Genomic DNA, 27239 nt, shown 5'->3' on the forward strand with positions numbered 1-27239 from the left:
TGGTTATATATAGGCACCTCTCTTTCCTTTTAAGGCCTCCGAAAAAGGCAGGTGGGGGTCCGTTGGAGACGCTGGAGGTTTAGTCGGCCCGGGACTGGTTTTAGGCTCCCCCGTGGATTTAGGTTGACAACTGAAGTCGCTGCTAAGGAAATCTCAAGGGGTGAGCAAAGCTTTGTCAAAACCTTATTTTATTTCCCCCTTGCTGTGTTTGGAATTTTAATAGTACTTGTCTTCCAAATTGGGAGGGAGCAGGTGGGAACAAGAAATGTATCTGAGAAGGGGTGAGATGAGGTGTTGTACACTTGCACGCATAGATATGATAAAATGAAAGTGACATGTTTTAAAAGAGTTGTTGCAATATGTCTAAATCAGTGTTTGTTGTCCAATAAAACAAGAGCTATGGATGAAATGGACAGTTGTTTGCGTGTTCTCCATAGCAACGTCCTGGAATCTTTCGGGCCTTTTGCTAAAGTTTTGTTTCAGGTCTTTAAAATAGAGTAATGCGAACCTAATGGGACTTTGTTAAACATCACATGCATGTTGTTTTAGCCATGGTAGGAATGTCACATGTTTGTACAGTTTTAGCTGAGCATTGCAGAGGTTTAGTGTTACAAACTGAGAGGTTCAAGTGTTGTTTTGGACAGTTGTACTTTTACAGTGTTGGCCAGAGGTGATACACTGACAGGAGCAGCTACCTTTCAGTTTACTTCAGTTTCAACGCACATACAGGATAGTCGGATTTGTTGTTTTATTGTTTACTGCTGGTTGAGATGTGGCATAAAACAAACAAATGAACTACTCCCCTCATTTTCATCTTCCCCATTGGAAAACTTTACGAGTGTGAACCTGTGCATCTTTGTCATTGCAAGGTAGCCAATGAGAGATTATGTTTGAATCTGTCTGAACGTGCGTGGCCAAATGTTCAAGTTTCATTTTGTAGATAGTGTTAACACAATAGTGGAAATTTCACAAGGAACACTTGCGCAATCTAATTATAACTTGTAGTTGCTCTACGTCATACTGAAGGGTCCAACATTTTGTTCACAATGTCAAAGGGTGAAGTATTACTTCTCAGAATGCTGTTCTACAGCTGGACCAAACCTCAAGTGGCTTGTAACATTAACATTTGTCATTTTAAATGGCTCTTTACACAATATGTTTGTGTGTGTTGTTATTACTGTGCTGTCATATTTGCAATAGCAAATGATGTGTTGTAGGTACTATACAATATATGTGTGTGTGTGTGTGTGTGTGTACGCGTGCGTGCGTATGTGTGCGTGCGTGTGTTGCTGATCCAACAGGTCAATATCCGCGGTGTCATCATGTGGGGCTTGATCAAGCGAGGGAGTTACAACCATGACTACCACCATAAACAGAGCCAGTATGTGCTTAAAGAATACAGCAGGTACAGGACAACTACTTTGCAAAAACAACGCTGTTCATGATTCTAATGAGGCTGACTGTGTTCTTACTAAAAGTAGCAGCTCCGTTTAAGCGTTGGCTGAAAATGCAGCCATACCAATGCAGCTAATAATATTTTCAAATGGTGAGCCCAATAAGAGACAAAATTGAAAAGCAGATAAATTTACTTTATCACGGCTACTTCAAGGTTTGAATAGTTTTAAACTGTCCGAGACTGCGTGTGACAAGTAGCACAAGTCCTTTGAGGGTCCTGCCTCCTTTTGGGACTGAAGTTGAAATCAAACATTGATAGCCCAAAAGCCTCTGTTTTGGAGCGAATGGTTGTGTCCATTCAGTAAATGGCTGGATTGTAATGAGATAAGCAGAAAATGGGAAAGTGCTGCTCAATTGTGATGTTTGATTCCCACACGCTAACCCGAGGCTGCCCAATTCAGTTACGGCTTTTCACAGCGACATTTTTTGCCACATGAATTGATAGTGCCTTGAATTTCTGTTTGCTGTCTTGTGTTTGTTATTTACTGTAATTCATTTTGCAAAGATGGCTTTCCCCAAGCTCCCCACTTGTCCCTCTTTTTTAACTCTTTCTTTTGCATCCTGTCAATGCTCAAAACGGACTTTTTAGTTTTGCTTTAGAAGCTGCTAATATAGAGCTAATTTTCTTACCTCTACTATTTATTTATTTATTAACTTGGGGTTTATTTTTTTGCCTTGCGTTGAATCTAATTCGAAATAATGTGAATGTGATATTTTGTATGTAATATTATGTATGTGTACTGAATGAAAAAAATCTTAGTTCTCGACCTTTATCGGAATCTGCACCGACATTGAATGGGTTCTTTGGACCACGTTCCATCGACCCTAATATTATATTTTCTTTATATAATACATATATATATATATATATATTGCATTTAAAAGAAATAACAAGTTTAAAAGTTATCCCTATGCATCAAAACACTTACCAACTTGTCATTCACTTAAACGCAGATTTGCAGCTTTGGTCCCTCTGTCACCAAATAGTCTGTGACAGCCCTACTGCAGATTCCCATGGCAACATATTTGACTATTGTTGTTAGCTTTCCTCTGAATTCCTCAGTCAAATTCTCTCTTCTATATTTAAGATGTAGCAATGGAATGATTTTTTTCTCAAGGGCGTAAACATAGTCTAGACAACACCTTGCATCAAAAACACAGCTTTTGGATCTATTGAAAACAAAATAACATTTGTGACAAGTAACTTGGTGAAATAAAGCCGACCATTTTGAAAGCTGCTAAATACACACACTCTGATATGCAAAGTGCTGGAGTCCCGCTACTACAGCTATTGTTTGGGTGATTCTAGTGGTCGAGGCACCATCCTTGCCTCCCACATCAAGACCTGCAACTTTGTCTGTGCTCCCCTTTTTTCTGACATCCCTCCTTGCATGCATGCACGATATAAATCTCTCTGGAGTGCAACACCAATACAAGAGCATGTGACATGATTTTTTTATCAGGATAAAAAATGATACAAGGTAAAAATACCAAATACCGCTGACTGCTGCAGGGTTGGATTAGAGTAGTATCAAAGTAAATGATAACTTTCTGTATTGTTGTGTCTTGTTAATGCATCTTGTAAAATACATTTTTGTGGGCATAATTTTAACATGAAGGCAATATTATAAAATATTTTAATTGGCTAATTTGCCAATATTAGGGAATTGCCAACTAAAATCACCCATTAATTGCTTTTTTAAATCCCACATCTGTTATGAAGTGATTCAACTTTGTGTCTGTTGTTTAGCGCCGAGGAGACGTTGGACAGATATGAATATAAAACACGAGCCCACATTCGGGAAGTGGTAAGAATGCTCTCACTTCTTGTTTTTAAACTGATTTCAAAACTCAAATCTATCAAGCACATAAATAAGAGAGCTGTGTGACAAAATAACCACCATAGCATGTTCTGTTCAGTATTTATGAGCTGTGTGACAAAATAACCACCATAGCATGTTCTGTTCAGTATTTATGTTCAGGCATAAGTTTCCATTTCCATTTAGTTAAACATGAGGATGCCACGCAAGTACGTGCGAGAGGAACCGATGATCAGAGGGCCATCCTTCCTGGTCAGACTCAGGTCGCACACCGTGTTTGAACACACCCCAATCAAACTTTTTTGTACTGTGGAAGGCTATCCTCTGCCTCTTGTGAAATGGTGAGTAAAAAAAAAAAAAGAAAAGTACATAGTAAATATGTACCAAGTCTCAGTTCTACTATTTTTTTTTTTTTTAACTTAGGTATAAAGATGGTATGATCCTGGACATGTCATCTGGAAAGTATCTTGTTGAATCAAAAGGAGCAGTCCACTCTCTGGAGATTCCAAGGTACATTAAATGAGGACAATGTGAACACTTGCTTTGACAAGAGTTTTCTGCCCAAGTCCTAAAAGCCTCTGGGCCAAGCCGGGAGCATCATGGCACATAGTTTTCTCGAGGGAGGATTGCGTATTTGCAGTCCCCTCCCCTCTTGGGAAGCTCAGCTGTTCAAGTGCTGACCTCAGTGTTACATGACACTCAAGGATTCCTTGAGTCATCTCGCTCTCCTTGGATCCAATCACCTTCATATCCTTCTCTTTTCACAAACACACAGTTTGAGAGCCTCCTATAAGTACTAATAGGGTTGGGGGTATTTTTGGGGGGGGTGACACTAAAATGTCAAAGAATGGCCATGATAATGTCATTATAAACGCATGCAGAGCCTCAACATGAAAGTGTTACTTCAAGTCTCTAAATCCTCCAGTCTGCCAAGGCAAGTGTCACAGCAGAGTTGGAGCGCATGTTAATCATGCACATTCTTATCCAGAATTGCTTTTTGTCCAGCCCTCGCCAGGGACATCAGTAATCTTGTCAAGAATGCCGAGGATTTTTGATGACAGTGTGCAATAGGAGTGAGCTGTTAAGGCATTAAGAGATGAATATCAATTGTCAAGGTCAAATTCCAAATTCAATTTTATACAAGTGAATGTTTTTTTCCCCCCCAGATGTTCAACTGACGATACAGCCCAGTACACAGTTGTGGCTGGTAACATTCATGGACAAGCCACAAGTCAGGCTTCCATTATTGTGAAGAGTACGTCCTCCCACATTTTATTACCATATTATATTAGACATTTTATACCATATTTAAATGTATTGCTAATGAAGGCATTGGATTTCCTGTCTCTTATTACATTTATTTGAGTCCACAAAATGTGCAAGTAAATTTATTCACATGAAAAATCTTCGAGATGATCTGGTTCATCATTACTTAAATAGGGGAAACAACTTTGATTTTTACTCTTGTAGGGTACAAGAAAGAAGATTTTTGTCCATATGGATGGATTCCTTACAACGGTATGTGTCAGGAAGTTATGGCAGCGGATGATATTTTTTGTATGGGTCATTTCAAATTTGGGTGATGAAAAGTTAATGAAACCCTGTTTTATAATTTTAATAATTGAATGCTCATGTCATTTGCAATGGATTTCCTACCCTTTTTGTCATTTGACATTTTGTTCACCCTGTTTTTCATAGTTTCAATGATTCCACAAATCCATTTCACTAAAATCCACATTACCTTTACGGAAAAGTTCGGCCCAGTGTTTGCTTCTGAAGGAGATTCGGCTACTCTGACCGCCGCCATGAACCTTGAGCCCAACCTGGCCAACCTGCAACCTGATGCACAGTGGTACAGAGATGGTAATTGATTACAAATTGGTCTTGTTTAATTTTCTTTTTGTTTGTCTTTTCTTTTTGTTTGCTGATCTGCACGATTGAATTTCTTTCTGTGTATCTCAATTCCAGACACTCGTTTGTTTGATTCGAAATGGGTCAAAATTGAAACGGGCAGAGGAGTCAGCACCTTGACTATTCCTGACCTCTACAAAGAAGATGAAGGCTTATACACACTGCGCATGGTTACTAAAGGAGGCATTGCGCAACATAGTGCATTTGTCTCTGTTGCAGGTGAGGAATGGTGAACTAAATATTATATACATCCAACACCTTTAGCATGAATGAAACCAAAAATATAATGAAATTTTGTCTAATAAGTTGAAATTCCATTTGCCCGGTGTTCTGCATCTATACAAATAATGACTCAATCAATGTCAACTTGTCACTTGTGTAGATGGTCCTACCCCAGTCGCTGGTGCACCCGGTGCTCCAATGGACATCAAGATCCACGATGCCAACAGAGATTATGTCATTGTGTCGTGGATGCCTCCCAATACGACGACAGAGGGTCCAATTCTGGGATACTTTGTTGACAAGTAAGAGTTGCCATTGAGTAAACCAGAGCTATTCCCCAAATATTGACCTTCTCATAGTAATGATACTACAGGGAAAAACAACAACTTTAAGCTAAATTATAAATGTCAATAATCTCTCTGTATCCTTGTTCAGTTTCTTTTCACTCAACTTTTCAGAAGCGAGGTTGGAACCGAAAACTGGACTCAATGCAACGATCAGCCCATAAAGATCTGTAAATATCCAGTGGCTGGCCTGTTTGAAGGACACTCGTACTGCTTCAGAGTCCGAACCGTCAACGCCAAAGGAGTCAGCAAACCTTCGCGCATGTCTGCACCCATCGCTGCGCTAGACCCGACTGAGTTTGGGAGGCTGCACAGTGAGTGGCACTGGAATACTAAGGGTTAAGGTTTCAAAGTAGGGTTTCAAACTCGGGTTAATTAAAACAAAACAAAAAAAACATTATACTGTACACTAAATATTTTCTTTAGCAGTTAAAGTTGGCTTGTTTTGATTTTTCAATGACTTTGCCATAAATGTGAAGTGCAATCTTCGAAACATGACAACAAACTGATATTTGTCTTTGCTGTTTCCAACTATAGATGACTGTAATCATACTGAAACATTGAAATAATCATCATGATTTTTGCTCTTTTCGTAGCTAAAAAACTTGGAGGAAATCTGGATGTTGTCTCTTACCATGATGAAGTTGAAGGTGTGTTTTTTGACTCTGAATTTCTTGTATACATTTCTCCTTGCACAATGCTATTGGCAGTGAATTTTTGCTCTCTTACATACTTTGTGTAAAGCTGAAGGACAACCTCCAAGTGCTCCATCGGGCGTTCATGCATCGGAAACTGACAGGACTTACATTGTTCTGAGCTGGAAAGCTCCGGCAAAATCCAGCAAGGCTCCCATGTGGTACTACATCGAAAAGGTGAGCCAGATATTTATCTTTACTGACAGTCAGCCTGTTGATCACTGCTACTTTGGTTATCTAATGTCAGATACACACTCACAGATTGTAAATGATTTTTGCATTTCAGTGACAGAAAACAATTATCCAATAGTACATGGAGTAACAATGGTTGTCTCTTTTGCTGCAGACTTTGGCAGACAGTGAGGCGTGGCAACGTGTCAACACTCAGGTCCCAATTCGCTCCCCTCGTTACGCTGTCTTTGACTTGTCAGAGGGTAAACAGTACAGATTCAGAGTCGTTTCTGCAAACATGTATGGATGCAGTGAGCCGTCAGAACCAAGTCGACCTATTGAAACCCAAGAGATTAAAGGTCTTCAATTGTGTTCATGTCTCCGTCAGTATCCATCATGATTGATGTGATGACAACGTTAATACTGTTGCTTCATTCCTTTGGCATCAGGTGTCCCTTCAGCTCCGGGTCAGGTCATCGCAACTCGGGAAACTGACACCTCTGTCCTCATTCAGTGGGCTCCTCCAAAAGAACCCAATAATCTGATTGGCTACTACATCGACCAGTGTGTAAAGGGTTCCAAAGACTGGACCTCAGCCAACCACAAACCACACAAGAGCACTAAGTACGTTTGCAGTAAACAAAAAAAAAATCTCAGGCAGAGATTTTGTAGTTTTGATTAGACTCAATGGCTCTGGTAATTATTGAATAGTGTGAGACCCATGTGACACTCTCGTTACAGGTTTGTGGTTAGCGGTCTTACCACCGGAGAAACCTACGTGTTCCGTGTCCAGGCTATCAATGAGATAGGCCTCAGTGAGGAGTCCCAGGAGTCTGCACCACTCACAGTCAAGGCTGCCCTCAGTTCGTATTTCCTCATTTTGCAATTAAAATTAGTTTCATATTCTGTCAATTCATTCTTAAATTTTCCATCCAGCCACACCTTCCGCTCCTTATAAGATTGCTTTGTTGAACTGTGATGGACATTCAATGGTCCTGAGCTGGAAAAAGCCCCTTCACTCCGGTGGAGCATCAATTAAGGAATATTATGTCGATAAGAGACGAAGCGGAACAGAGTTCTGGAGTGAGATCAATATTCCACCAATTGCTGAAAGACTTTTCAAGGTAATGTATAAAACCTTAAATATACTATACTAGATGTCCCAACCACCGGTCCCCAGGTCACTTGGTACCGGGCCATCGGTTCGGGTTAAGACGCTCGTCTTGGTCACGTGACGTCGCCTCAGTCGAGCCCGCGAAGCAAGCAAAAATGAGCAACAGAGATGTTTGGAAAGCTTCTTTGGAAAGGGAAAAAAGCCCAATGAGACAGGATTTTTTTTACCTCATCTAATATGTAACAAGCATACGAGCTGGTGTTTTAGAACAGCCTAGACATATAAATAACAAAAAAGAAAAAAAAAACTTCCTGAAGGTACAGCCTTATTTCTTTCCCTGTTGAGAGAAACACGCAATGCAATGCGTATAGTAGTTTGACAAGCATTAGTATATTCATGCGTAGCACATTTAGCAGGGGTGGGGAGTTAGGACTAGGGTTAGGGCTGGGGTTGGTCCTTGGATTAGGGTTAGTTAGTAATTAAAGATAATAACTAATTACTAATAAATAAATAATTAATAAAACAATTATGTTTTACTTGTTTTTTATGCCAGTCGTATAATTTTATTTCATCGCATTTATATATTTATTATAAATGTATTATTCATTTATATCAATTTACTATTTATATAAAGGCCGGTCCGTGAAAATATTTCTGACACGTAACCGGTCCGTGGCGCAAAAAAGGTTGGGGACCACTGATCTATACTACTAAAAGCGAAAAACTTTTCATGTGCATGCATAAATAAATAAGAGAGTGGCTTTCCCATTTTATAGGATAACATCTTTGCCTTCACTGACAGGTGGAGGCATTGACAGAAGGAGCGGTCTATCAGTTCCAAATGTACGCGGCCAATCTGATTGGCCTGAGCCCGCCATCCGACCACTCAGCCGACTACATTTGTGAGGCCTGGACAATGCCTGAGCCAGGTTAGCTGTGTTTGTTCTACACTGAAATGAAGAGAGAATGTGCAAATAAAGTATCCATGATGAATGATTGAGTGATTAAATTCGGAATCTTGATTGTGTGTGCTGTGCTTCAGGTCCTGCTTATGATCTGGATTTCTGTGAGGTTAGAGATGATTCTATGTTGCTCAAATGGCAAAAGCCCATCTACATCGGCTCCGGACCTGTCACTGGTTATTATGTGGAGTATGCTAAGAAGGGCACTGATGAATGGACTACAGCCAATGAGACACCCGTCAATCAATGCTTCTATAAGGTAGGGATATCTGCTAATGTGCTTATTCTGTTGTTGCTTTTTGAACATTCATTAGGAAGTAAGTAACAATGTGTTCATTCTAAACAGTAGGCCTGTTTCTGTATTAGATATTTTCCTACCTCATCTAAGACATTCTTGAACTGGATCTCAATGAGTCAAATGTCCAGGTTGCTTCAATTACAGTCCTGATAGTTGTGTTCTTGTTTTCACCATTACCAATGGTTTTACCTGTGTGACACTGGCATCTAGTGCACAAAGTTGGCAATTGCATGCTGGGTTTGAGATGCCAGAGAACATAAGCAATCTATTAGGCATAAGCTCATTATTGTATTTAAATCCCTCTATATTGCCAATTTTACACCTACTATGAATTATTGGCTTGATTCGTGTTTAAATAGATAATAAGGCATTCATGGAACTCTTTTCTCTTAACTGTCAGTAACATTTTTTGTTCTCCTAGGTAACAGGTCTGGAAGAGGGCTGCACCTATGACCTGAGGGTGCGCGCTGTCAATGATTCAGGTGTAGGAATGGCCTCAATGAATTCTGACCCTGTCACTGCCAAGGCTGTGCCAGGTAAAGTGAAAACCAGCTGTGCTTCAGATTAAAAGAAAACAAAAACTTTCAAAGCAAAACCCCACCAAATTGTATACACGGGCAGCTCCTGTGTTGTTGTTAGATAAGGACAGTGCAGTCAAACTATTCCCAGTGATGCTTGTGTTTTCTTTGTGCGTCATGTAGGCTCCCAGGAGGTATCCTGCAGTGTTGATAAGAAGACGGGCGACATTGTTTTCACTTTTGAGTCGTGCCAAATGAATGCAGGCTCTCAGTTTGTCTGGAAGAAAGATTATGAAGAAATCACAGATTTCTCCAAAGGAATTGAGATTAAAACTGAAGGCAACAAGTAAGATCCTACGAACTCACTTAAAGATCTTCCACATGACTCATCTGACAGTCTTTGTCTGTCGATGTCTCGCGAAAACTTTACTGCACAGAACCCAGCTGATCTTTAAGAATGCAGATAAAGAAGACTTTGGGACCTTCTCTGTCGCTGTCACCAACACAGACGGAGTTTCATCAAGCTTTTCCATCAACCCGGATGGTACGTTTCGTTTTTGTTTTATTGTGTTGTAAATGTCTCAATCCCCACAAAAAATGTTTTTATCCCGATTTATTTATGAGTGCGGTGCATTTGAATAAAGCCACTTGAAACTAGGGTCAGGTTTTCAAACTAGGGTTAGGGTTTCAAATTAGGGTTTAAAATGAGGGTTAGGGTTTCAAACTAGGGTTAGCGTTTCCAACAAGTGTTAAGGTTTCAAACTAGGGTTTCAAACCAGGGTTAGGGTTTCTAATTAGGGTTTCAAACTAGGGTCAGGGATTCAAATTAGGGTTTCAAATTAGAGTTAAGGTTTCAAACTAGGGTTAGGGTAAATTAGTCTCTAATGAGGATTCTCAACAATCGCCTAACAGTCCCTCTCATAGATCTGCCAGTTTGCGGTCGTCTTCAAAATTAACAACATCGGGTCTAAGCCAATGTTATGCCAGCATTTACGATGGTCCGCTTACATAAAATCCATGTGTATAAGAAAACTAGCTAGGCAAGCACTAAGTGATGGAGGCAAGGAGAAAAAAAAACTTCAACACAATCCATCTTTTTCCAATTTTCAGTATATATTAATGCCCCTTGAACTGAAGAATTAATAATCCACACACAAATGAACAATAATTTTGTTTTAAATCGTTTTTTGTGCTTCTTTCTCTATGGAAGATTGCCACAGTAGAGAGATTGAAGTATCAAACCATGGCATGAAACACAGTACAGATGAATGTCTTTGTGTTTCAGAGATGAAAAAGCTTGTGGCACTCAGCTATGATGTCAGACACCCAAGTAGGTACCTTTTGGCTGAATCCTCCTTCAGTGTCTTCAATACATTTCTGTGAATAATTCATCCTTTGCTTTTTACCCGTCTTCCACCCCGTCTCTACCTTTTGTGTCTTAGCTCTGAAAGAATTATTTTGTTGGATCCAAACATTCTTTACCTGCATTTGCATCACCTGCCTAACTACTATTCATCGCTGCATCTCATTTGACTCCCTTAGCCCCTACTCCCCATTGAATACTGAGAGACGCTCTCCTCGGGCCCAAGTGCTAAGGAGAGAATGAAAAGATGCTTTTTTTTTTCTAACCTCTTTCAAATGTCGTCCTTTTTTCTAGTCATCCCACTGAAATCAGAGTTGGCCTATAAAATTTTGGAGAGAGGCAGAATGAGGTTCTGGCTGCAGGCTGAGGAAATTTCCCCCAACGTCACCTACAAATTCTTTGTTAACGACAAGGAAATGTCTGGAGCTGACGTAAGACACAGTTTTAGTTAAAAAGAATAGTTTAAAAAAAAGATGGAATATAAGTATGAAAGAAGTTAGCTCTGGGCAATGCACTATAAGGATGATTCAGTAAGCTGCATTTTGTATGGCTGCAAAATGAAAAAGATCTCAAACACTTTCATAAGCATCTTACATTATTTCACATGTGGCATGAAGCAGCTTTAGTCTTTTCAATGCTTTCTTAGCAGTCCATCAAGATGGGCCATGACGTATCTACAGGCGTCATCGAGTTGATCATGGACCACTTTACCGAGGAAAATGAAGGGACATACACCTGCCAGATAACAGATGGAGGCGGCAAAGCACAGAGCTCAATGGTGCTCATTGGAGATGGTAAGAGAAGCTGGTGGACAAAATATGTTGCAGTTTGATAAACCTCCTAAGTATATGTCTGCAACAGAATTAAACATGTTTTCATTGATGTTTGTATGTAGTGATAATGAGACGCTCTAATTATTTCTAACTTGTTCATCTATTTTGGTTCATCTAGTTGTACCATTGCATTGTGAAATTTTTGTTTGGCTTCTGGTATCTTTTTTATGTGATATATGTGCCTCAATTAAGGTTGGAATTCTTACACTGTACATTCAAGAAATGTACTGTGTAAGAATTCCTGCTGGCTAATTTAAATTATTCTGTGTGTGCTTGCATTCATGTGTGTGTAGCTTTCAAGGCTGCGCTGGCTGAAGCTGAATACCAAAGGAGAGAGTACATCAGAGTCAAGGAGGGTAAGAAACACAACATTATTTATTCTATGGGCTCCATATATCACTTAGACTAAAGCTGGAAGCAATGTATTCAACAAGAACAGGCGGATTACTCATTTCATTCATATAAAAGAAATAAACCAGCATACACAATCTTAATTTTTTTTGCACATAATTATTTCTATGTAAAGCTATTCATGGATCACCATACTCTCTAGCAGGCACGCATTTTTGCTAGTGAGATGCAACACAAAAGATGATTTGATTATTTTGTGACCATTCTTTACACCATGGAAAACGATGAATAATTGTGCAGCTCTCATCGTGGCAGCGTTCATTAGAATGTACAGATGTGGCTAATAATTTGACCAGCATATATGGATGACCACACTTCCATTGTCGGAGAAAGGTTTGCACACAAAGATGTGAAATTACTGCTAAATTATTCAGTGGGGTGTTGCTGCAGTTGAAGCAATAAAGGTCCAAAAGTCGTTAAACATAATGACGTTTCATCAGTGTTTTGGTGTCCCGTTGCTCTCCAATAGGCCCCCACTTCAGCGAGTTCTTATCTCTTCACGTGGGGGACGACTGCTCAGTCACACTCTTGTGCAAGGTAAATGCAGCCAAACTCAATTATTGAACATTTGCACTCGAAACAAACAGAAGGCTCACTTGTGGAGCTCTCTTCAGCCACTCGGCTCAGAGCGGGTACAGGAAATAATGGTCTTCAATGATAAAACCCATGCAGAGACTTAACTGAAATGAGTCTGCTGAGATTATACCTTTGTGAATAATGTGAAAAAAAAAGTTTTGAAGGATATGCATACACTCTGCAAATACTACATAAGCTCCTTGTCAAGCTGCCGAAATTTAGCAATCGTGTGGTGATTTTCTGTGGTTAGTTCGGGAGCACTACATTATTTTGGGTGACTAACTGCAGGCCACCACTCAATACGGTGGACGAAAGACGGACTTTTTTTTTATCCTGGAGCACCAAAGCAAATGCTCAGAGAAAATCTTAATGATCAATTATCGATGATTTAGACAGTCTGAAGTCAGCCACGTTGAAATCATTAGGAACCAATTTACTTATGAATGGTATTCGTGTTTCTAACCTCTGCACAGTTTCACTGGGAGTGTAACACTTAAAGCTTTCAATTGTTCTGAAGGAAGATAAGGTACTTCACATGAAAAGTGACTTAGAATGGTGGCTAATGGACGCAAAAGAGAACATTATACTCGTGATCAACCATTTAGAAGCTGTTAAAGGAAAGAAAGAGACCAAACCTGCCTCAATTGTCTATTCTTGTGCGAGTGGAATTTCCCCTCAAGTACAGTAATCCCTCATTAATCGCGGATAATTGGTTCCAAGACCAGCCGCAATATGTGAAAGTCCGCAAAGTATTGTCACCCTTTTTTTTTAAACATACGTACATACATTGTTTGTGTATCAATAAGCGTATATTAAACCATATAAGTGCATATGTTATAATTAGAACATTAAATAATAGTTTCAAACATGTAAATACTATATTAATACGTAGTATAAATGACATACAGAAAATAATGTATAAATAATATAAATATACATATGATACGTGTGTGTGTGACATATGTATATGTAGCTAAAGTTATAATCGAACCGCGTTGTAGCGAGGGATTACTGCAATTTCACTGAATTCAAAGAAAGAAAACATTGTAACAAGCCTGCAGCTATGAGCGTAATCTTTGCGTCTTATACAAAGATGCCGATCGTTGAGAATTCTGTTCGGCATATCAGCATGTTCATGCATTGAAGAGATTTTGCTGAAAGCTTGAATAATTCAAGCTGGCTTGCTTCCCAACATGACTTGTAAATGAAGCTTGCTCTTCAACATCCTCAACCATCAACCGAATGATCGAATTCCACATTTTATGATCAAAAATCGACATATGACTCATGCATACATACCCCGACCACTGCATGATGTTTTCATAGGTTGCCAACTTGAAGAATGACTCTGAGTTCCACTGGTTCAGAGAAGATGCAGAAATAATTCCTGATGTGAAACCTGACCTGGTATCAGGAGTCTGTAAACTGGCAATTAAACTGGTAAGTTATTTTTTGTTCCTGTTGATGTTCAAATCTTTCACTCATTACATATGATGCTACCGCCTACAGTGGCTGTAGATTCTACATAATCTAATTGCGGTTGAGACATGTGGAAATTGGTAAACAAATGCCATCTCTCATTATTTTATTGCTGTCTGTTCTCCAGTTCTCTCTGAAAACATCGGGGCTTTACAAGGCCACCATCAGCGATGCTAGAGGGAAGGACATGAGCCAAATAGACATTTCTGGAAAAGGTAAACTAAATTATTTACAAGGTTGATTGATGAGGGCTAAAATCAAGAATACATCGCAACATTTGCGAAATCTAGTTTACTCATTAAAACGTGTGAAGGACAGAACATGTTGTAAATATAAGTGGCGCAACTGGCCTTGCCTTCCACTTCGTATTTCATCAAATTTCAAATCCTGTAACTTTTCACCATAGTGTTTACATCAACTTTATTTGTATGTCTTATTTTGTAGTGTTTGAAGAGGCCATAAACCAGATCACACGACTGGCTGGTAGGTGTCTTTCTGCTTCACATAGCACACACACGCACACACGCTTGCACTAATTTTCATCATTAGGAAAAAAAAAAAAATCTGTATCCTTTTAGTCATGCAGCTCTCCATGCGTGTAGACCAAAATTGAATTAGACTTCCCTGATGACAAGCAAAGGTGCCTGGTGACTGTCAGCAGTCCAAAAGTGGCTGTGTGATTTTCCAAAGTGACCTCTCCCACCTCTATCATCACCCACAGGAGTGAGTGCGCACGAGCTAGTGATCCACTGCACCGCCACCGGGATTCAGCTGCAGTGTCCCATGAAGTATTACACTTCAGAGATGAACATCGTCTGGTACCACGGGTAAGGCGCCATTTTCAGTATGAACACCTCTCACCGCTAAGCCCCTGACTGCAATTACTGCTTACGTCTATGACAGAAATCATGAAAACACAGTGTGCTAAGTGCAGGGGGAGAGGTGATCATTTTAAGCCTGCCTGCAAATATATGAGGAGCACAAAGCACCTTGTTTGGTTTCTCATCTCAAGTTGAAACAAAAACAATACGCTTTGGGACGTCTGCTGCAAGTGCCTTCATTATCCCTATTATTGGAGCAAAATCTGCCTGTTTTGTAACCAAAATCACACTCGATTATTTTCCACGGAGCAGCGCGGACGTTTCTGCACTTAAAAGCACTCCATGGGGCCCAACAGAATGAAATGCACAAACAGGTGTAAAGACAACGTGCAGGGGGAAGGCTTGAGGGGACGGTAAAGAATGAAGACACGGGGCGCAAGGGTGACACGGGTTAGCGGAGGCTTTTGAGGTTATTTAATTATGCATAGAACACAAATTACGGAGATGAGATTTGTAACCTCTGCTCACGCCTTCCGCGAATGCACGAGAGCCAATGACAGATAGCAAGAGAAAGAGAAATTGCTCTCCCTCGGCGTAACATTAGGCTGGCATGTAAACACGATTTTCCATTACCTCAAAAGTAGGCAGTACACACACTCTCATATCAACAATAATTGCATACATGTGCACCGTCTAATAATCTCTCCCACCCCGTGTCTCTCAACAGTGACAAAAAACTTTGCCACAGTGACAAGATTGTGATAGGAGGAACACCTTCCATGGCAACAATGGAGGTATGACCTTTTGTGTGTATTTTGGTGCATCTATAACTCATTTGGGTTGATGGCAGGATGGCCTCTAAAAATGAAACAAATTTAGATCACTCATTAGTGGGAATAAAAAAAATCATTGTGTCGATAAAAGTTAATTAAATGAATGAGCTCTTCTTTTTTTTACCCTGTGCCAGAGAGTGTCATAATTATAATTACCTTTCTGATGAAATAAGCACGAGTTATAGGCATGCATGTATAATTTAATAGCCAGGCACTGATGGAATGATGGCTTTAGTGTTGATAAGCGGCTGAATGAACTTTTTGATGTAAAGGTGATTGAGCCAATTGAGAAGGACAAAGGGAAGTACTCAATCGTGATTACCGACCCAGAAGACTCACACAAACGGACGCTGGACCTCAGTGGTGAAGGTCAGTACTTAGTGTTACTTGTTTTCATGAAGCATCAGCACTGTTGCCGGGGGTGAATTTGATAAAGGGAGTCAGTGTTATTTTGTCATTTAAATTAGAAATGATGCTATTCAGTCTTTGTCTTTTACAGTTTATGAGAAAGCATTTGCTGAGTTCCAGAGACTCAAGTAAGTCTTTAATCCATAATCACTTTGAAACTTTGAATCAGCATAATTTAGACATGTGCTTTGTTAGCTTCTCTGTGGTGACAAAGTGATTCCCTAGTATCAATATAAGTGAAACCACAACATCAATCTGTGTATGATTTGACTCGGTTTGAAATCAAACAAAAACAGTGGAAGTCCAACAGCTTGAATGTGACATGCAAGGTACAGGCTCCATTTTTAACATCAATGAGGAAAAAAGAAAATGGTGCTAAAAACAATAACCACGGAAAATACAGTGGAAAGCACCCAAATCCCTTTTGTAATTACGTACCAATGAGAGGTGTTCAAGCGCAACATTTCACCTACACGCTGGAGCAAGTGTCCCACCCTGCTGGCTGTTTATTGAGTATCAAGATGGAACAAGGAGAGCAGAGCTCCCCGAGCCATCTGGTTCTCAGGCTGACCTCTCACCCAGCCTGCTGCTCTAATTGGCCTCTTCCAATTATTATCAAAAGAAAAACAACTTTGAATATTACAGAAAAGTACATTCCAATTGTGGTTTGGCTATTGGACTAAAATATCCCCGGGCAACCCATCTGAGTACTTTTTCCGACCCAAGCGTGTAGGGGATAATTTAATTTGGCCAATGGCCATGAAGGGAGGCAGAATGCAACCAACTAGAATGAGAACAATCTGTCATCATTTTGGATCATTGGTTGAAAGATAAAGCCAGTGACGACGAAAATGAGTGTCGTTTGAAGTCAGCCACATAAAGCGTCTTTCAAAATCACGGGGACTCCTTATCTGCATAAGGATTGTGACGTTTTAAGATCATTAGATCAGCAATTGCCCTGACTAGAGGCATGTATCATTATCGTGCAACTCAACTTTGACCTTGCTGTATTGGACTAGATAACCATTTAAATTGTATACTATAGGGCTGTTACTTAGACAAGGGTAGTGCTTTGACGTAATAAAGCTAAACAGGAGAGTCATCTACCTAAATGTCATCCAATGAATTAAAACTGCAGTAACTTTATTTGATGATTTTTTGTTTTCTGTAAGTAAAGTGAAGCCTAAACAATTTGTTTTTCTTTTCAGGGCTTTAGCTTATGCTGACAAGAGTGAGTGGGCATCTTTTCATTCTGTTCAATTATTGTCTTTTGGCACGATAATGCTGTTTGCTAAATGACTGTTTTATTCCAGATCGCGGTAAAGTGATTGGAGGTCTGCCAGACGTCGTCACCATTATGGAAAAGAAGGTAACCTGGCGTGATAGCGGCCCTTTTGTGTGGATGCAATAAGAGGGTATTAGTCAGATTACGTTACCAATGCTCATTTGCATGTCACTAGACGCTGAGTTTAACGTGCACAGTGTGCGGGGACCCCAAACCGCAAGTCTCCTGGCTAAAGAACGGAGTGGAGGTCGAGCGTGATGATCAGGTAAAATAATAAATGGAGAAATAAATGAGCGGAATTTCCACTTCCACGCACTGCACGTCAACCTTGAAACCGAAATCTTCCAAAAAGCGGTTGCTCTGTTTATCATTACTATGATTAGCTCTTTGTTTTCACATCGTCTGTTTCAATCACGTTTTTATATCTTCAAGCACACTCTGAATGTATAATTTCAAGAGCAGAGTTTGGTTTGGAAAAAGCAATCAGAACTGAAAGCAATCGACGTTACACAGCCTACTTGGTGGTGAGGTTATCAACGTAGTAAGCATGTTCAAACAAAACAAAAATAAACCCAGCCTTGCTTAAGTCACCCACTCCGTGTTCCCAGTCAGTCAGCGGAGGTTCTTTATACATTATCGGCATCCCAGCGGCCCCTGCTGCCTTTGAAGATTTAAGTTAAAGAAATGGCAGCAATCCAGGAGGAATATATGTTTTGAAAGTTTGCCCTCGTCTTTATTCGTTCCCTCACCTGCTAACAACAGCTCTAAAACAAGAACTGATGTCCTTGGTGATATGTCTGCCAAAACTCAGGGGTGCCTCCCCTCAACACAATGCTTTTGAAGCTAAGTACTGGGAAAACACAAAGAAAATGCATTTAGACAGTACATAGGACACATGCGGAAACTATAGCTACTTACATGTTGACTAAAGCAGTTATGTTTCTAAGTTTGAACACACACAGAACGAAAGAAGCAAGCAGGTCTGAGAGTAATGGAGATTTTTCTGATCACAACTGTTGTTACCATATTTAGGACATGCTAACATCATGATACTCAGTTCACGAGATAACTGATATAATTTTTAATCATTTTTGATACCGCTTGTCCTCATTAGGGTAAAAGTTGAGCTTCACGTGGCACTTGCACTGAGTGGGAACTCAGACAGCAACGATATTGATATCTGATGTTGCTTTATTGACATGTGCTGTGCACAAATAGCACCAGAAGTCTAGTCAACATTATTTATTGGTATTTGTTTGAGGTACAACATAAAGGTCCCAAGTTGACATTCTCAACATTTGTTTCCGTGTTTCAGTACGTGGTCTCCCTCGACCAGGGCAAGTTCGCCAGCCTTACAATCAGAGGTGTTTCCATGGAGGATTCCAGCAAATATTCCATGATTGTCCAGAACAAATACGGAGGGGAATCTGTGGATATTGTGGTGAGTGTTGCTGTACTGCAAATCACTGGATTATTGGAGCCTAATGATGAGATATTTTGTAATTTAGAGCTGTGCTGTATAATATTATATTATATTGTTTGAACCTGCAAGGTTGAAAATGAAACTAACTTATTGTCCGATTTTCTTCAGGTTTGCGTGTATCGCCAAGGTGAGAAAATCCCAGAGGCAAAACCAACCGTGACAGCCAAAACAATTATCCCTCCCAAAATGCCCATTGAAATGCCTCAAACTACGATCCAGCCAGCCCACTCCGCTCCTAGCCCCACCCCTCCCAAGGCAGCACCTGGAAGAGGAGTGAAGAGTCCCACTCCCACTCGAAGGAGGTTTTAAAAAATGAATTCACAAACAGGTTGGAAAACTGGTGCTCATCTTCAGTAGAAACATTTGCTTGAAATTAAATAGACTGAAAACTGTGACATTAATTAGAGTTGGAGAATCTTTAAAAACAAATTCTACTAAGTGTATGATCATATTAGAACATTTAAAAAACGAGTGGGATGTTTCAAACTGTGAAAAAAACATGATACCATTCAACAAAAAAATCACGTCACAGTTCGATTTCATTCAAAACAACCAAAATAAAAACACTTGAATACAATAGTGACCTGTTTTAATTCAACTGAAAAGCAGCACGCTCCAAATCTACACTTACATCAATGTTTACGAGCCTAGTAGTCATTAGCAGTTATCTACATTTTTATTTATGATCATCAATCATTGTTGAGTCCCATCAGGTAAAGATAATGTGTCTGTTGACTGCACAGTCTGTGCCTTGCTTGCTGCCAATCATCAGTCAGTAGTGAATGGATCAAGGCAGTGAAGGTATCACTGACGAAAAGATGGCTGATGAGATTCGTGCTTCATCGCAACAGTCGTGACTCATGAGCAACTGAAGAGAAAGACGCAGGCGTGACACTTGCATGCGGCAAACAAACAAAAATGAGAGATTGCCGCATGTCGGGACAGGAGATGGAATGAAAGAGTGAAGCAACTCCAGCCAAGGCGACAATCAACAATGTCTTGTGCTCTGTTGGTGGTCTGAGAGGAGTCAGCACTGTGAGACGGGTTGATTTGTGCGCGTGCCAAACGCAAAAGGGCGTGAAAAAGCAGACTTGCATTGAATGCATTCAATCTGTGCGCGCGTGAGCCTCAGAGATCTGAATCATTTTGATGTTCGGTTGATCATCTGCTGTGGGATCGTTTCACTGACTTTTTTTAAAATTGATTTGTACGTTTTCGATCAACAAATTTACTTGGAATCAAACGTTACTATGACAACCAATTTTCAAAACAAAAATAATCCAAAAATACTTTAAAGGGACTAAACTCTATAGGAAATACAGACAGGCACGCACACACACGTATGACTACAGACAGACGGCAGCTATCTAAATGGAATAGCTTGCCAGGACTGATAGCATAAAATTGGGTTTCCAAATATAACACCGTGTCATTGGAGAGTGCGTGTGTGGGAGTGTACATGCGCGGGTGTGTGCGTGGGTGTGAGCGAGAACATGAGTGTGTTGTAGGATTTCAGAAATCCCACAGTCTTTCATTAGGGGGCACTAATGCAACACGCACAAAAGTTCATGGGGTTTGAACACGTGCGCACGCACAAGCACGTCCTAATTAAAACAGTGCTGTTCAAACAATGACATGGCAAACATTTTGTGGCAGCGCAGACATCCCAATTTTTAAATACACAGAGAGCCATTTGAGTTGTGAAGGACAATTATTGCGATGATAATACTGATGACACTTGATTTTCGGAGACGCACAGGGGGCCGTGTTAGTGGATGCAAGCCTTAATGAATAAATGAGACTATACAGTGCGGTCATTTTTTTTTATGGGACAAACCTCAACAAAATTTTGTGGAAACAATCTTTTTTTTATTGTTCTTGTTTATTTGTTTCACTCCCCGTGGTTCTTCTGACTATTGAACCTTCAACAGCAAAAGCAGGCACTATCAATTACTATTTCTATCACCTGCTCCAATCCTGCTAAATTCATACAGTACGTGTATCTCATCGGTTGAGCAGATTTGTCATCGCAATGACAATGCATGACTATTTAAGTTGTTATAATGTTGACAATTTAAGACTCATCTAAGTCTGGCTCCGAGGCTTTCTGCCTCTCACCTGGATCCGTCTCCATATTTCATTTAGTCGCCATCCTCCCTCCCTCCCTCCCTCTTTTTATTCACTCATTCTCCAATCACTGTGAAATTGCAAGGCGGCTGGTCGGGGTCTTTTTCTGACAGAAATTTGGTAGAGATCAGAATCACACATTCCTGCGTTCTTTTCTCTATTTAAATGATTTTGCCGCTTCACAGGAGTGCACACACATGCACGCACATGCACACGCACACACGCACGCACGCACACGCACACGCACACACACACACATTGATGCCCAGAATGGATATCCACAGTTGAGTCAAGGGTGTCATTAGGACATAATTTTTACATTTCCCTCAGCATGTATACTCACGGTCACATTACTATTAGAACTATCAGAAAAAAACTTTTTACAGGTACATTTCAAGCCCAAACTAGATGTAATCACCCTGAAGTATGAGATTGTAACCTCAACATTTGACATCAATCAGAGCTGCAGAGAAATTCTGCAAGAACTCATGGTAGACAAATGGTTGGGAGACCATAGGAACCATTCAACCCCCAGAATCATATTGCAGCATCCCATCTGGTCCCGAGATTTCATATGCCAGTAAGTAGCCTGCTAATGACCAAACAGATGGACAAACAACACCCAATTGTGAGCTCTATGAATGCTTTTTGCTTTCATTAATAGTTCCTAATTGATGGAAGTCTGTGCACTACTTAGCGGCATTCTGTTTTTTATGATCGTGACGGCATTGCTCAAACAACAAAGGTAAGGCTAGCCCAAAACCTACCGCAAAAAAACTTTAAGTGCGTAATGAATACTAATCAAAACATTAGGAACTCCCGTCAGTTGACGCAATACATTTCTACACAACTAGAAATGTTAAAGAAAATGACATAAACATTGCTAAATCAATGTCAATCGAAAATAAATATCAAATCTTGTTCTGTTGTATTGTCTATAGCTTGTCTTTCCTTAACATAGAGCTTGAAATGATCACTTTTGATGCCTCTGGAAACAACAATGCAGTTCCACAATCAGCATGTCATCATGTAAAAGTCACACAGCCAAATGGTTCTGTCTGAAGCAATTTTCTTGAGTGAAGTCAAGGTAGTACACGGGATACTGTCAAGTATCTGTTCCGTGCACCACATGTACTTCTTGACTCTTTACGCTGAACTGCTAGGCCACAGTGCATGCCCCTTGCCTGCTCCAAGAGTTCAGGACTAAATTCAGAAGAGGAATTGCAATTACCTGCTTCAAGCTCAACTTTTCACCTGTCTCATCATTCCATCTGTAGGGGAGCAAAAGATTAATACATGCCTCCCGCAAAAAGTATCTTTTTACAGGCCACAAAAAATGCCAAAGCACTAAGGTCGGAAATTTCCCTGTCTAATCGAAGCTACCACGTTGCCAAAGCATGACATTGGCACCAGCTTGTGGCAATGTAGGGAGTTTTAGTGCACAAAAACTGATCATTTGCAAATCATTAATGGACACTATATGTAGGCTTTGACAGTATTAACATTTGAAAAGTAGAATTCTTTGAAGGTAACCTTAATTAATCAAGAGAAAGTGTTGGGTGGATTTTTACTGAAGGTTCATCAAAATGGCCTTGGATGAGTCAGTAAGAGGCAGTCAGACATGTATGCTCATACAAGGTGTAACCACCCTTTTGAAAAAAGGGATGAAAATAACTGCATGCAAAATATTTCTTGAAAGACTTTAGAGAAAATAAGGTTAGGTTCAGCTGTTAGGGTTAGGGTTTCGAAGTATGGTTTAAAACTAGGGTTTGGGTTTTGTAATAGGATTTTAAAACAAGGGTTAGGGTTTCAAAGTAGGGTCAGGGTTTCAAAGTAGGGTTTCAAATTAAAGTTAGGGTTTCAAACAAGGCTTAGGGTTGGGTCCCGGTTAAAGGTTTGGGTTAGTGATTATCGGCATCCCAGCTGAATGAGGGTTAAAATCACATGACGTCTCTCAGCTTGGGCTTTTTATTTGTTTCATATTCAGTGAAATGCCTCATTCATTAATCGGGTCCTATATTTCATACAAATAAAAATGACATCAAAAGAAATAAGAGGCCAAGATTGAGGAATGACAAGTGAAAGAGTGTGAACAATTGAAATTGAAAGTTCGACAGCCTATGCGTGTGCCCGTGTGCGTAAGCGTGTGCGAGCGAGCGTGTGTAAGCACTGCGGATCTTCTTGACAATGATTAGCCGTGACAGGGGGGGTTTACATGCTGCCTGCCAAAAGCACATATGCACATTTACACGCACGCGCACGCACGCTTCCAGTATAGTAAGGGCCCGTTATTTTAGTGCTTTCAGAGAAAGATATCAACGAGCACGCACGCGCACACGCTAATTGGTCTCAAGTTTTGGTCTCTTAGCTGAGGATCAGAAAGTGTTAGACTTGGTGAAGGGTGGCCATGATGAATTGATTTTAAACCTATTTTGTTGTGGAGATGGATCATCTGTGTAACAATTTATTTCCTTTTTTTCTCTTTTTTTTTTTTTTAATTGTGGTCGGGTTGCATTTTAATCTTCAAGCAACAGGCTTTTACTTAGGAGCAACCAGCAGAGGGCACAATTAAGTCTCATCTAATTTGAAGCGTAAACAGGTTTCAGCAAAATGGAAGACAGCAAAGTACTAGCAAACACATTTTTCCTTTGTATAGCAGCACAGAGAGCGCTTTACACTGTTAAAATTCACAAAAAGTGAACTGTATTTAAAAATAAAAAATAATTTCATTTATCATATTGTAAAATGTGAAATGAAGTGAGGTGCCTGACCTTGCCAAATCAAGCACATCAGTTGAGGTAAGGTATTAACTCGGGAACTAATCGTAGTAGTTTGCTTTGTTGTTGAACTCAATCCTGCCCCTCTCATGTTGATAAATAGGCTCAACAAATTATTAGGAACACCTCTCAAACAGAGTGCATGGTAACTACAACCACATGAATCCAATTAAATAAAAAGTATTGTGGTATTATATTTTCTAAAGGCAGAGTCTTTTGATGACTCTTAGATTGTGTAGAGGTACTCAGTATTGACGGATACATCTACTGTGCGCCTGAATTATTCCCAAAGCGGCAAGTTATATTTGGAACATTTCAATACAGCACCGAAGAGGTCTGATTTTTGGTTTTACGTTAGCACCATGAAGAGTGAATTGTGTGCTATGCTTGACTAAGCACCATAGATGCGAAAAGACGTGGAGTGCCCGAGGCCAGTCGTGTACAGGAGTCAAGCTATAGAACCTATAGAACATCTAAAGAGACAGTTGCAAGGCAAAGGGAAAACATGTCCCCAGATGCCAGGTCTCCCGGGTCCCGTGCTCATGCATTTAAATACTATAGCGGTTCTTTTTTTGTAATACACAGAGCTTGATATATGCCATAAAACAATGTGAAAAATGTTAGAACATTTTCAAAAACCTTTATTTTAATTTGTGTTACCATTTCAAACAGAAATAAGGAATTTCACACTATAACGATTTTTTTTTCAAATCTTAAAATATGAGTCAAGGTTTCTCTGTGATCGTGGAAATCAATCAAGCCCACAAACAGCTTGAAACATTTTCAATTAAGTCTTTGGCAACGATGCATCCCAATAATTACATTTCAGCAATGAAATTTGATGACTCCCTTTGTTTGGTTAGCACGTGGAAAGAAAGAAAGAAAGAAAGAAAGAAAGAAAGAAAGAAAGAAAGAAAGAAAGAAAGAAAGAAAGAAAGAAAGAAAGAAAGAAAGAAAGAAAGAAAGAAAGAAAGAAAGAAGGAAAGAAGGAAAGAAGGAAGGAAGGAAGGAAGGAAGGAAAGAAGGAAAGAAGGAAAGAAAGAAAGAAAGAAAGAAAGAAAGAAAGAAAGAAAGAAAGAAAGAAAGAAAGAAAGAAAGAAAGAAAGAAAGAAAGAAAGAAAGAAAGAAAGAAAGAAAGAAAGAAAGAAAGAAAGAAAAAGACAGGACGTTCATGTCTGACAATTTGTTCTTGATTTGTAAAAAGACATGATGCACTAACAACTTTCATGGTCCCTTTATGATATGTATATGAGGTATGATTTGAACTTAGACCAACGGGCTCTGTCCCTGAACTTTCAGGTCAATTAGCAAATCTAATCATCCGCACAACAAGCTGACCTTTTCCCCATCAGAGTCATAACAGATACAACAGCACAGACAAAGCAACAGGTCTCAGTGTGATAGATAAATAAATAAATAAATAGGAAAATGAGCACAAGCCTCTTATTCGAGTTAATAAACAGATCGTATGATTTATGCGTAGCTTCACAATCAAAGCATTAGCTGAAATATGCAGCACCTCCTGCCAATTTTCAATTTTCTCAGCCAAGCCCATATGATGATAAAGCCTCTTTCATTTGGCACCTGCTGCTCTCAGGCTCAGAAGTCACAATGACAAGTGACAAAAACACATTGACTGCTGTCACACGGCACAGACAGAAATAAGAGGCAAAAAGATGACTTGGAAATGTGACTTCACCTCTCATCACCGCAGGACAGACATGATAGATTAAAGTAGATGCGGCCTCCGTCTATCTGATGATTCATTTTCTACACATGGTTGCAGATCAACGGGTTCGGCGATGCAAGTTAACATCTTGTAAGGCTAGCGGCTGTGCAAAGAAAATTAAAGACATCAAATAAAATCAACCAACGTTCATATTAAAATAGGTAATTACACACACTCACTGGCTAAGCAAAATTTATAGCCACATAATCTAAGGAGGTATTTGGTCTACTGCATAGTCATTATTTTGGTGTACTTTATTTATTTCTAATTTATTTAGCTACGGCAGAGAGGACCTGATTATGAGGCCATGTGGCTTTACACCAGAGCAAACTACACTTAATAAAAACTTCTTTATAAAAGTTTCTAATTCAACATTTCTAGGCGGAGAATTCATTGACGAAGTACAGTTGCAACTGTATTATGGTTTTGGGAAAATTAGTCAATATGAGAAAATATTGTTTCCAAATTGCTATGAGGACATGAGCTGGATTATCCAAGTTGGCATGGGTTAAGAGAATGGAAAAAAACTAAATAATAATAATAAATATGTGAATAAAACACTTTCTCCTACTCCGAATAGACTTATTTAAAAACCAACTCCTCTATGTCTTAGCCCACTCCTTGCTTCAGCCACTGAACTAGAGGTGTCAAACGAAAGGCCTGGGGGCCAGATCTGACGCCACCGCATCATTTTATGTGGTCGAAAAAAAGTAAACAAGGCATGTCAACGTCTATGCTGCTTGCTAAAATCTATACCGAAATTTCAAATTGCTATTTGTAATAAATACTAACATTGATTGCAAGCATTTTCTATTTACGAATAAGAGGTGATATATAATCTCACATTCATAACAGCCTTTACGGTTTCCGTAACAACAATGCGGTCCACGACAAAGAATGAGTTTGACACTTCCTGCTAAACCCAAATGTACAGTTTGTCTGGTTCACAGTGAATAACATCCAACCTTTTCATTCTGATAATCAGTGACCTGACAAAATTGGAGCCATTACTCCTTTGGGGTTCTGAAGTAAAGTTTGGAAAAAGCTGCACTAAAGTGACAAATGCCATGTGAAATGTTCAGGCGCTGTTCCCACTATCACGTGATCACTCAAGTCACAGATAGCCACTAAAAGGTTCGCGTTTGGCCCAAAGGTAATTCCGGTGGATATACTTCTGACGTCGAGCCAAGAGAGAGAAAAGAACACGCACCTTGAGGAAAGTGAGCAACTCAGATTGGATTCCCAAAGACTGACATTTTTTTCTTTCTATATCAAACTGCCACTGATTTTAAAACATCATGTCTTGGTCCGTGTCTCTCTGCAAGTGGTGTTTCCCGAACTTGCTGCCACGTTGAATATCTGGCATCACACGGTTTAGACGAGCAGCGAGCAAAGGACGGAACAAACAGACAGAGGAGTGTAGGAGAGTGGAAGATGAGAGGGGACTCAGGAGGCTCTTCCCTGAAGGAATCCTTCATTCACTGTCACATGCGCACACATATGCGACGAGGGAGCGAGATAGCAAAAAAATAATTCAGCCACTCTGCCAACTGTGCAGGCTGCCAAAATGATAATCATGCCTCATACCCTGCAATGATGCCAAA

The 27239-nt window shown here is 39.8% G+C and overlaps 1 protein-coding gene across 2 annotated transcripts; it reads left to right on the forward strand.

Moving 5' to 3' along the window:
• Positions 1-16: 16 nt before the first annotated feature.
• Positions 17-19579, forward strand: myom2b (myomesin 2b). 2 transcript variants are annotated; one of them, XM_061276360.1, is made up of 39 exons: positions 17-160; positions 1302-1405; positions 3206-3263; positions 3462-3616; positions 3699-3785; positions 4442-4530; positions 4746-4793; positions 4974-5138; positions 5244-5405; positions 5569-5710; positions 5867-6066; positions 6349-6402; positions 6497-6624; positions 6794-6977; positions 7068-7242; positions 7360-7481; positions 7555-7742; positions 8535-8661; positions 8775-8953; positions 9414-9528; positions 9694-9856; positions 9948-10054; positions 10796-10840; positions 11168-11304; positions 11520-11667; positions 12000-12062; positions 12587-12654; positions 14020-14133; positions 14300-14387; positions 14617-14655; positions 14894-14999; positions 15721-15787; positions 16099-16195; positions 16326-16362; positions 17443-17465; positions 17548-17603; positions 17695-17784; positions 18835-18960; positions 19111-19579. In XM_061276360.1, exons 2-39 carry the CDS (start codon positions 1323-1325, stop codon positions 19309-19311), a joined length of 4236 nt encoding a protein of 1411 aa, XP_061132344.1. In that variant the 5' UTR covers positions 17-160; positions 1302-1322; the 3' UTR covers positions 19312-19579. The 2 variants fall into 2 exon arrangements, with proteins under 2 accessions (XP_061132344.1, XP_061132345.1); XM_061276361.1 differs by having other exon boundaries at positions 11523-11667.
• The last annotated feature ends 7660 nt before the right edge of the window (positions 19580-27239 follow it).

This window comes from Syngnathus typhle, linkage group LG4, assembly GCF_033458585.1.
Source record: "Syngnathus typhle isolate RoL2023-S1 ecotype Sweden linkage group LG4, RoL_Styp_1.0, whole genome shotgun sequence".
In the NCBI taxonomy this organism is placed as follows: Eukaryota; Metazoa; Chordata; class Actinopteri; order Syngnathiformes; family Syngnathidae; genus Syngnathus; species Syngnathus typhle.

Coding starts and splice junctions, on each gene's coding strand:
- myom2b (XM_061276360.1), top strand. CDS start 1,323: ATGTGGGGCTTGATCAAGCGAGGGAGTTACAACCATGACTACCACCAT. Junction 6,067..6,348: donor TGAGTTTGGGAGGCTGCACA/GTGAGTGGCACT, acceptor CTCTTTTCGTAG/CTAAAAAACTTGGAGGAAAT. Junction 16,196..16,325: donor GCTGGACCTCAGTGGTGAAG/GTCAGTACTTAG, acceptor TGTCTTTTACAG/TTTATGAGAAAGCATTTGCT.